Source organism: Grammomys surdaster, unplaced genomic scaffold, assembly GCF_004785775.1.
Source record: "Grammomys surdaster isolate TR1022 unplaced genomic scaffold, NIH_TR_1.0 350, whole genome shotgun sequence".
Taxonomy (NCBI): domain Eukaryota; kingdom Metazoa; phylum Chordata; class Mammalia; order Rodentia; family Muridae; genus Grammomys; species Grammomys surdaster.
This window is the reverse complement of record NW_021604769.1, coordinates 240750-252802: the sequence shown is the minus strand read 5'-3', so window position 1 is coordinate 252802 and position 12053 is coordinate 240750. Positions and strand designations below refer to the sequence as shown.

At 40.3% G+C, this 12053-nt stretch overlaps 1 protein-coding gene across 1 annotated transcript; it reads right to left on the bottom strand.

Annotated features, from left to right (window-relative positions):
- Nucleotides 1-4684: 4684 nt before the first annotated feature.
- On the bottom strand, nt 4685-5629 carry LOC114631075 (olfactory receptor 998-like). Its single transcript, XM_028779377.1, has one exon. The coding sequence runs from the start codon at nt 5627-5629 to the stop codon at nt 4685-4687; it is 945 nt and encodes a 314-aa protein (XP_028635210.1).
- Between the last annotated feature and the right edge of the window lie 6424 nt (nt 5630-12053).

Sequence of the window (12053 nt, the reverse complement as noted above, 5' to 3'; positions counted from 1 at the left end):
TAAAACTAAACAGAGAATTCTCAACAGAGGAATCTCGATTGACTAAGAAACACTTAGAGAAATACTCGACACCCTTAATCATCAGGGAAATGCAAACCAAAATGATCCTGAAACTCTACCTTACTACAATCAGAAAGGCTAAAACCATTCCACCTGGGTATCCATCCCATGTACAGTCACCAAAGATAGACGCTGATGTGGATGTCAGAAGTGCATGCTGACAGGAGCCTGATATAGCTGTCTCCTTAGAGGGCTGCCAGAGTGTGACATATTCAGAGGGGGATGCTCACAGCTAACCATTGAACTGATCAAGGGGTTCCCAATGGAGGAGTTAGAGAGAAGGAGCTAAAGGAGCTGAAAGAGTTTGCAGCCCCATGAGGAAAGCAACAATACTAACCAATCAGAGCTCCCAGGGTCTAAACCACCAGCCTGGGAGCACATAGAGGGGGACCCATGGCTCCAGCTGTGCATGTACAGGAGGATGGCCTTGTTGGGCATAAGTGAGAGAGGAGATCTTTGATCTCATGAAAGCTGGAGTGTGGGGGAAATCGTGGGTGGGGAGGTGGGAGTGGAGGGGTGGGTGGGGTCACATCCTCATAGAAGCAGGAGAGGGGTGATGGGATAGGAGGTTTCCTGGGTGGAGGGGAAATAGGGTAAGGGGATAACATCTGAAATGTAAATAAAATATCCAATTAAAAAAATTAAAAAAAAAAAAACCTCAATGGACAGCACATGCTGGCCAGGCTGTGGAGCAAAACAAAAACAAAAACACAAAAAAACAAAAATGAAACAAAAAACAAACAAACAAACAAAAACACTTCTGTTGCTGGTGGAATTGTAAACATATACAACCACTCTGGAAATCAATCTGCTGTTTTCTCAGAAAATTGGAAATAGTTCTACCTGAATACCCAGCTATACTTCTCCTGGGCATATACCCAAAAGATATTTCACTATACCACAAGGACACATGCTCCACTATGTTCATAGCAGCTTCTTTCGTAAAAGGCAGGAGCTGGAAACATCTCAGATGTCCCTCAACTAGAAAATGGATACAGAAAATGTTGTACATCTACACAATAGGATATTATTCTGTTATTAAAAAACAAGGGTATCATGAATTTTGCAGGCAAATAGAAGGAACTAGTAAATATCATCTTGAGCAAGGTAACCGAAAGGACATGCATGATATGTACTCACAGATAGGTGGATATTAGCCATAAAGTACAGAATACCCATGAAACACCCAGAGACACAAAGAAGTTAAAAAAGAAGGAAGGCCCAAGCAAGAATGCTTAAATCCGACTTAGAACGGGAAACAAAATAGTCATAGAAGGCAAAAGGGAGGGAAGGGGAATGAGGAGGCAGTATCAGGTATGGAGAGAGATAGAGACCCAGTGCATCAGAAAAATTAATTAAAACCTGCAGCTGGGAGGGCTGAGGAATTGAAAGATCCCATAGATCCCATAGATCTGGGATATAGGAGGTTCTCAGAAGTCAATACTGATGACCTTAGCTAGGATGCCTAACAGTGGGGACATGGAACATGAAGAGACCAACTCCTGTAGCAGGCAGGACCCCCAGTGGAAGGATAGGAACACCAACCCACCCATAAAACTTTTAAACCAAAATTTGTCCCTTCTAAAAGAAATGCAGGCATGAAACAAAGACTGAAGGAATGGCCAATCAATATCTGGCCCAACTTGAATCCCATCCCACCTCATGGGCAAGCACCAACTCCTGACTTCATTAATGATATTCTGTTATCCATGCAGATAGGTGCCTCACATTACTGTCCTCTGAGAGGCTCTACCCATCAGGGGATTGAAACAGACGCATAAACCACAGTCAAACATTGGACAAAAGTCAGGACTCTTAAAGAAAAGTTGGGGAAGGATAAAAGGCCCTGAAGAGGATGAGAACCCCACAGGGAGACCAATGGAGTCAACTAACAAGGATCCAGTGGGAACTCTCAGAGACTGAGCCACCAACCAAAGAATGTATTCAGACTGGAAGGAGGCTCCCAGCACATATATATCAAATATTCAGCTGTCTCTGTGGCTGCCTTGTCTGGCCTCAGTGAGAGAGGATGTACCTAATCTGGCAGAGAATTGATGGGGCAGGGTCTGGGGGATATGTAGGGAGCCACACCCTCTCAGAGGAGAAGTCAAGGGAGGATGGGGGCAGGGACTCTGTGTAGGAGGAACCAGGAAGAGGAGCAACATTTGAGATGCAAATAAATGAAAAATAAATAAATAAACAAACAAACAAATAAATAAATAAAATATATATTAAAAAAAGAACCAAAAACAGGGAGGGGTGTTGAAGTAATTATTTAAATATGGCCACCGGTCATGCTCACTATCTATGCTGCTCAGCCACCATGTTCTGTGGCCAGAGGTCACATGTGCATCACAGCTAGAAACGGCCAGCCAGAAACACCAGCCCTGCCACCCACAAGATGCTAGCATGGGAGATGGCCCTGCCAATCTTCCACAATGTCTCCACAAGGCTGGGCATTGCTCAGACCATCCTGCAATCCATGTGAGCCCAGTAAGAAAATGAGACTCTAATGTTTAAAGATTAATCAAAGGCTTTATATATTTAGTAATGCTCAGTAACAATACGCCCATACAATTAGAGTTATTTTCCAATGAGCTAACCTAGTTATAAGTTGTTTCCTGCAACTGCTTTCCATACTTGTGTGGTTCTCCATCCTCCTACACCTCTGCTCTCTCTAGCTCCTCCTTTTCCTTTTTCTCTTCCTTTCCTTACTCCTCCTCTTCCTCTCCTTACTACTCCTCTTCCTCTTCTTACTCCTACCACCTTAGCTCCTCCTACAGAGAGGGAGCAGCATTTGAGATATAGACAGTCAGACAGAGAGACAGACAGACAGATAGATAGAAATATATAAACAAAAAAAAGAACCAAAACCAAAAATAAAATAAAATGAACAAGACTAACTTTCTCTCATGCATTGGGTAATTTTTGCTCTCATTTCTATTCATTGTCTAATTTATTTTACATGTTAACTATTTTTAACCTTTTGTTTATTTGTTGTGTAAAGCTCCTTTATGAATGTTATTAGTGACGGAACATGTATGAAAGCAGAATTGCTTTTATTATATTTTATTTGAGATGCTTTGATCTATCATTTGCAACTTTTAGTTTTCTTTCTACATTAAGAATTATTCATAGTCTCAAAAGATGGCAGGAACTGTCAGCAACACAACAGTAGAGAGAAGCCTGAGAGACCATTAGAGGTACCAAAGGACAATGGGGTGGTTGGGGGTGCTGTGAAGAAAATCTTCAGGGCCCACAATAGCTCCAGACCAACTAGGGGAGGGGCAAGTAATATGGGAAGATCCTTTTAAAAAGTAGACTCAAGAAATAGAAACATAAGCTGGAGGAACAGAGCCAAGAACTGAGGATCTGTGCTCTTCACAACCCTATCTCACCCAGTGGACTGCAAGCACAAAGGTAGAGTCCAATGAGCCATCTGAGTCATGGTGCTGGATACCAGAACCAAAAACCAGGGATGTGCAGGAGCCTGGAGCTCCTGCAAAAGCAGGTCAAAAACTGAATAGGGCAGCATTAAACCTGCCACCACTCCCAGCATGAAGCCACTGTGGCTGCAGCCTGTGCTGCTTGCCCTACTAGGAGACAGAAAACACAGGGTCACTACCTACAGCCTATTAGAACAAAGATCTAACCCTGTGAGCCTCAAGACAGCTGATATGCAGGGCAGGGAGGTGTGCTACAGCTCCCCAGATGCCCAGTCTAGCCCCAACATCACCCTCACTCTGGGCAATAGCAGGATATCAGAGACCAGTCTAGATGATGGTCCAGTATTTATGTCTCAGTGTCTCAGATCTTGGAAAGCAGACCTTGAACCAAACCAATGACTAAAGTTGTCTGGGCTAAAAATATACTATGTGACATACTGCAGTTTCCAATGCTGCTATGACAAACTGATGTAGAGTTGGGAAAGACAGGAATGGAGCTGTGTTGAATTGAAGGCAGAGGTGCATGTGGATATTGTTGGTCCTACAGCAACAAGACACCATGTCTGAGTTTGTTGTTCTACTACAACTAGGGGCCATGTTACCACCAAAGGCCATGTAACTCTCTATAAGTAATGGCTTCTGGCAGGGATGAGAGTGAGCAAGAACTCTTTTCTTTAAGGGGCTGGCCACTGGAAGTTTGACCATCCTCCAGTGAGTATATGGGTAACACAAATTAGACTTGGTTCCTACTACTACTACTACTCCTTCACCTTCTTCTTTTTCTTGTCTTTTTTTGGGGGAGTAGGAGGAAGGTCACAAGGTAGAAGGGTAGAGATCTGAGAAGACTGGGAAGTGAGTGAGATCAGAGTTCATGACGAGAAATTCCCAAATAATCTATAAAAATATTTTGAAAAATAATCAAACATTCATATAAATATTCATCTAAGTTATCTTCTAGTATATGTTTGCATCTCTTCTTAATCTGCATCTATATTTTGCTAGGATTACCACATCACACAAAAAAAAGACAGAGTATAAAAATATTTAGGAATGTCTTGACTTTTCAAACAGAATAAAAACTGCATTACCAGGTTCATCTTGTGGCCACTGATTCCTACTTCAATGGTCTTTAACATAAAGTTCACAGCCACATTTTAGGTCTCACACAAAGAGGATGTTCAAGCACCTGCTAAGAAATGCTTCCTCTCCAATATTCTCTTAAATGCATCTTTTACCTCTCTGTTCCTCAAGCTATAGATGAGGGGATTCAACATGGGGATCACCACAGTATAAAATAAAGAGATCACTTTATTAATATCCAGGGAAGAACTTGCATTAGGTCGAACATAGATGAAAAAAAGAGTCCCATAAAGAATTGAGACAGCTGCCAGGTGAGAAGAACACGTGGAGAAAGCTTTCTGTCTCCCATCAGCAGTCTTGATCTTCAAGATAGCCACCAGGATGCACACATAGGAGACTATGATTATCAAGCCACTGGGAACTCCTATCACTCCAGCCAGGACAAAAAGCACCACCTTGTTAATCCACGTGTCAGCACATGCTAGTGAAAGCAGTGGAGAAACATCACAGAAGAAATGGTTGATGGTATTTGAACCACAGAATGGTAGACAAAATGTCAAGGTTGTATGAGTTGTGATATTTATAGCAGCTAGAAGATAAGGTCCTATGACAAACTGAACACAGACCCTCTTGGACATAATAAGACTATATAGTAAGGGCTTACAGATGGCTGTGTACCGATCATATGCCATGGCAGCCAGGAGGAAACAATCAGTTGTCACAAATAGACCAAAGAACCACATCTGTGCTGCACAGCCCATAAAAGAGATGGCTTTCTTCTCTGCAAAAATGTCACACAGCATCTTGGGAGCTACACAGGAAGAAGAGCACACATCTACAAAGGCTAGCTGGCTGAGGAAAAAGTACATAGGTGTGTGCAACCTTGAATCCAACCATATGAGATTGATCATACCCACATTACCTGCCAGGGTGACAAGATAAATGAAGAAAAACATGATGAAGAGGACAATCTTCTGATGGAGGTAATCTGTAAGGCCCAGGAAGAGAAACTCAAGCGCTGTGGTCTGATTTTTTTCTTCCATTGATCAGTTAAAATCTGTCAAAAGAATAGAATTACCAAAGTAATACAGACCCAAAAGGACAGGCATGACAGGAACCTAGCATAAGCGTTCTCTGAGAGGCCTCACCCAGTAGAGAACTGAAACAGAAGTAGATACCCACAGCCAAACATTAGATGGAGGTCAGTGACATTTATGGAAGAGTTGGAGGAAGAATTGGAGGCCCTGAAAAGGATGGGAACCCCACAGGAAGACTAACATAGTCAGTTAACCAGGATCCATGGGAGCTCTCAGAGACTGAGCCAACAACCAAAGAACAGGCTGGAACAAAGGTTCACGGCACCCTATCTGGCCTCAGTGATGGAGGAAAAGCCTAATCTGTCAAAGCCTTGATGTACCAGGGTCAGGGGACACCTGGGGGAGGGGAGTCCCACTGTCTTGGAGGAGAAGGGGCAGGGGAAAAGGACTTGATGAGAGAAGGACCAGGAGGGGGATCAGAATTTGGGATGAAGGCTAAGCAGCCATACAAAAATACTATGCAAACTTCAGTAACTTACCCTTAATTTTTTGGATACTGTGCTGCCCCTATCATCAAGTGTTATCTACCATGTGATGTAAAGTTCTCTCACATTTTATAATTATATTTGACATGATAGACTATTCAGAATAGTTAAAACCATTGTTTTAACTTACTATGTGACATGTAGTATTTTTTTTCTTTTTTTATTGGATGTTTTATTTACATTTCATATGTTGTCCCCTTATCCCATCCCCCACCCACCCAGGAACCCCCTACCCCCTCACCCTTCCTCCTTCTTCTCTGCGGATGTAACCCCTACCTAGCCCCCAATACCACCTCCCCACCCTCAAATTCCCACCCCCTGGGGCACCCAGCCTTCATGAGGTCAAGGATCTCTTCTTCCACCTATGCCCAGCAGGGCCCTCCGCTCTTACGTATACAGCTGAAGCCATGGATCCCTCCCTAAGTGCTCCCAGGCTGGTGATTTAGACCCCGGGAGCTAAAGCTACAGGATATTTTTCAATTCAATAGCCTTACCTTAGACATTCTGTAACATATGATCAGAAATATTGAACTAAGAAAGAATATTCTCAAATTTTATGTATGGATGGTTGTGCAAATATCCTGCAAAACCTTTGAGGTAGCTTATCTTTGAACTCTTTAGATTTTGCAACTGTTACCACCAAATTGTGTTTGCCTATATGAATAATTATATATATATATCCTTCAGATTATTAAATAATATTTTAAATGAAAATTAAATTACTGTGTTTAGTAATAAAATGAGAACTGATCATGGTCATAACGTTCTGCCCTTAGAAATATAGAGTGTAGTTCTTGGCAGATATGTTAAAAGTAGCATTATAAAAATGGAGGAAATTGAATGAGGAGTGTGGTGATAAAAATGTCTCCAATTGCTTAATTATAGCCAAAGAATGTGATGTCACCAAATGACAGCAATGTTTTGCCTCTGATAGCAACAAAGCTAGCAAATGTTGGGAAAACTTGGAATGAATTTGTATATAGAAGAAGTGTCTACTGAGTTAACTCAACTAAAATATATTTCCAATATCTTATATAAATTCTTAGATACAAATCGCAAAATCAATTTAATATATGGAAGATGTCAAATGTATATTTTGCAATTATGACTGACAATAAAAGTTTTGTGTATATTCCATATATGATATGGTGTTTTGAAACACATATATTTTGGGATAGTCATGCTAATTACTTTGAGAATGTGGGAATACATGCTAATTAACACATATATTGTCAAATTTTGTTCATACTTGTGAAGAATACAAAAAAGGTGTTTAAGAATACTTAAACCCTTCTAGAACTGTTCAAGAATATACATGTCCTTTTTAAAAATTCAGGGAAATCAGTTCAGAAAGTGTGGCACAATCAGTTCAGAAAATGTGGCACAGATCAGTGTTTTAGATACTGTGAACAAAATGCAGGACCTACAGAGGTACTTGTGTTTTCAAAGTTCCAACTGAACCTGCTATTTGTCCTCAACCTGTGTTTCAAGCACAATCTATAGTCCAAAATTCAATGTACTCACATCCTTAAGGATATCCTTTCTGCATCTTCTTTATTACTTCAAGGCAATGATCATTTTCTAGAAGGCAGAAGAAATTTAAACAGCCTTCATGGCAGTGAACGTTCGATGTATGACTTTCCAGGAAGTTGATGCAAGACTGAACTTTCCTGGTGGACCTAGATACAAAGAGAGAAAACTTGATCTAAGCAGTGGCTCACTTACTTCACAAAATAAAAAAGCCTTAACCTGGGACCTTACAATTATTCAGAAGCAGGTCCCCAAAGAAATTAAACCTCAAGGGCTTACATCTGAAGGGACAAAATCAACTAGATATCAACATTATGACCAAGTACAATTTTTTTAAGTGTATCTTTTCTCAAGGAAAATATTCCTAATAAAATAAAATTGTGTATGAGTGGCATGTGTGTGTGTGTGTGTGTGTGTGTGTGAGAGAGAGAGAGAGAGAGAGAGAGAGAGAGAGAGAGAGAGAGAGAGAGCACAGTCCTATGTGCACAGGCTTCTGTATATATACACATACATTCTTACACATTTCTTCGGACACTCACTGTCAAAGCGTACCTCTTCCTTTTTACTTGTAATCATTCTTGAGTGGATTACGTTAATTATAAAGATACTACATCATATTTTACGCATATGTTTGAGCTTTTTTGATCATATTCACACTGAGACTGGTATTGCTAAATACTGTTAATATTCTAAAAGATTAAAATAATAAATTTGAGTCACCTGATTTTCAAATCAAAACATGACGTTAAACTAGGGAAAGTAGCAACTTTAGATTGGAAAAGTATATTTATATTACACATGTGTGAAATATGAGCTAGGCTATAATGCCTCAATTCATGTGTATATTGGGAATTAATCTGAGTATCATCATCTTCATTTCATATGAAGCTTTTATATGATTGCATTAGGTTTCTATATTCTAGCTAATTTTATTAAAAATAGTGTTTTCACAGAGTATATTTTGATCACATTCCCCCCCATTTCCTCCTAGATGCTCTTCACTCCCAGCCATCCAACATCAACATTCATTCTCTGTCTTTAGAAAGCAAGCAGGCAAATAAAAAACTAAAATCAGAATAAAACAAAACAAACAAAGGAAAAAGCATTAGAAACACATGAGCACTAATACACACATATACACACAAACACAATCAATTTTCTTTTGACCTGTACTCCATTTTAATTTTTAATTTTGAGATATAGTCTGGTTATATATATATATACATATATATATGTATATATATATATAATGGATATCATAGATATATATAATATCTATATGTAATATAGATATTATATATAGATATATATAGATATATAATATCTAATATATATATGTGTGTGTATTAGATATTAGCTCTCTTTGATGTGCAAGTGATTTATTTTTATGTTTTTATAGCAGAATACGATTTTATTTTTTTTAATTTATTTTTTCTCAAATCGTAATTCATTCACACAGGGGTTATAAACACAGAAAGGCAGGATGTGGGGAAGGGGATGACACTGGAGTGTGAGTGTTCAGGGGTGCAAGTGATTTATAGAGTATTTCCCATTCTTTGGCCTCTTTGGTCAAATGGCCGTGTGCTTTGCCATGCAGAAGCTTCTCAGTTTCATAAGGTCTCATTTATTGATTGTTTATCATAGTGCTTATGCTAATGGTATGCTGTTCAGGAAATCTTTTCCTGTTTCAATGAATTCAGGGATATTTGCCATTGTTTCTTCTTTCAGATTCAGGGTATCTTGCCTTATGTTGAGTTACTTGATCCATTTAGAGTTGAGCTTGTTCAGAGTGATAAATATGGATTTATCTGCAATCTTATATAGTCTGACCAGTGCCATTTGTTGTATGTGATACTTTTTATTTTGCAATGTGTATCTCTATTTTCTTTATCAAAAATCAGGTGTTCGTGGGTGTAAGAACATATGGCCAAGTCTTCAATTCCACTGATAACCATGTCTGGTTTTATGCCATTACAGTGATGATTCTATTACTGTAACTTGGTAGTTTAATTTCACTGAAGTATAGTGATTCCTCTAGTGGTTCTATTATTGTTTATGATTGTTTTAGCTAGCTTGTGTTTTCTGTGTTTCCATATGAAGTTGAAAACCTTGAATTACGTAAAGAGTTGTGTTGGACTTTAGGTGGAGACTGTTGAATATATAAATTGCTTTTGATAGCCATTTTCACAATATTAATCTTATTGTGGTAAGCATGGTAGATCTTTCCAAATTCTAATATCTTCCTGAATTTCTTCAATGTCGTCAACATTTTAGTATACAGGTCTTTCTCTGACTTATTTAGAGTTTCTCAAGATACTTTTTTGAGTTTATGGTGAAATATGTTGTTTCCATGACTTCTTTCTCAAATTTTCTTTTGTATATAGTATGACTACTGATTTTTATTTATTTTTTGACAGTTTTGAGAAATCTTTTATTAGAAGACGTCCCAGAAGGCAACAGTTTATAATCAAGCAATTAATGATTACAACTAAATACAAAATTTCAGGTAAACTTACCTTTCAAAATAAACCAGACCCTTGCAACAGGTGTTTGTTTGTTTGTTTATTTGTTTTCTTATACAAAAACAGTTAACACCACTTTGAAAAAAAGCACACAAAAATACAGTATTAAAAAAAACACCCACAGCATATAACCCAGCAGCAGCTTATAAAACAAAAGCCATTCAGATGAGACTTCAGCCTGTTCACCACTTATCTTCCCAAGAAAGTTAGTTCCAGGACTCCCTTGGTGCCTAGAAGTCCTGCCCCAACTGGTACAATAGCTACTTCCAAAGCTTCATCTAGGACTCAAGGCCAGGAAGCAATTGGAGGCCATCATGATTGGGAGGCAATTTGGAAGTGGTAGCTGGTTTTTGAGAGCCACAGGTTGTACTTAGTGTCTGTCACCCACACTGTTCCCCTACTTCCAAGCCCAGGGCTAGCAGGAAGGAATCTGCTTTCCTGGGTAGAGTTCTGGAAAGGCTGAGTCTTCTTTCAGGCAATGCTTAGGATCTCCTGAGGATGCTCACATACTCACTGCTGCTAGCTTGGGTGGCTTTCCTAGACTGAGGGCTATACTTAGATTCTACCTAGAGCTGCAGAACACAGCTGGAGCAAACTCTCCTAGTTGGCTGAGTAGCGCTCCTAGAGGCATCCTGACAACCCACCAGGAAGTGAGTATACCTTCTGGGGCATCAGTTGAATCCAAGTGGTGCCCCTCTGAAACTCTCTGTAAGGCCCAGATTCTGGGGAAAGGATGTGACGCGGGCTGGCAGAGAAGCAGGATGGTGGCTGCAGAGCCAGCAAACTCCTTGCAGCTGCTCGAGGACAGGTTTGCATTGGTCCAGTAGAATGTAGACAGAATCAAGATCTGACAAGAGAGGCAAGTGGGAAAGAGGAAGAGATAGGGTTCGTCCTTCTGATTAATCTGCCTCAAGAAAAGGTTCCAAGCTGGGCTTCAAATAGCCTTGTAGAAAACCTGGGCAAGGAACGTTGTTCATGAGTCAGGATGCCAAGCCTTCCCCCAGGTCCTGGACTTCGACCCATTTCCCTATGTCCTGGGAAAATACTTCTGGTCTGTGTGGAAGGGTGCTGTGGTGGCCATTGCATAACAAAGGCAGAAAGAAACAAAAAGGTCCCTTGTGAGGATAAAAAGGTTCCTCTCTGAGAAGGCCCAGAGAGCTCTGAGATAAAAACTCTACAGGCCAAGCCCTTTCAATGTTCTTGAAGTCACTGCATTGAGAGTGGAGGGAAGGATGTGGCTAGCATCCTAATATATCTTAAAGGTTTCCACTCCTCAGCTACTGTAAAGTGTCTGACAGTGAGGTAATGCTCCACGCTGATGAAGTCAGCGGGCTTGTCTTTGTCCAGGACAGCTTGCTTGTCTCCTGGAAAACAGAGCCTGAGGACAGTATCCAGGTCCAGCTGTCCCCTATCATCCCCAGAGACAACAGTGAGAGTAGCATCCTTTCCTAGCCTAAAGCTCCAGCACAGTGTGACATTTCATGTAGGCTGCAGCCCCGACATCGTCCACCACCTGTTGCACAGCATCTGTCAGCCTTTCTTCAGGAGCTAGTGAGCTAAGCAGACCCTAAATCTCCTCAGTAGCTGCCTGCTGAAAAACAAAAGGCTCCAGAGAAAGACAGCATTCCCATGAGTCAGGGAAAAGGGAGAATTGGGTTTCGAGGTTACCAAGTATGGAAGCCCTTATTGTGTGCACACTGACTACAATGCATTCTGGGATCTACTGTCCAGACTGCCTCCCTGTAACCAAAATGTGCAAATTACTAAAAGGGAGAGAGAGATTAAAAAATAAGCTTGTGTCTGTACGACAGAGAAGTAAGGCTTTTTGGTCGG

Bases quoted from the DNA above. Each gene is read 5' to 3' on its own strand.
- LOC114631075 (XM_028779377.1), bottom strand. From the start codon at position 5,629: ATGGAAGAAAAAAATCAGACCACAGCGCTTGAGTTTCTCTTCCTGGGC.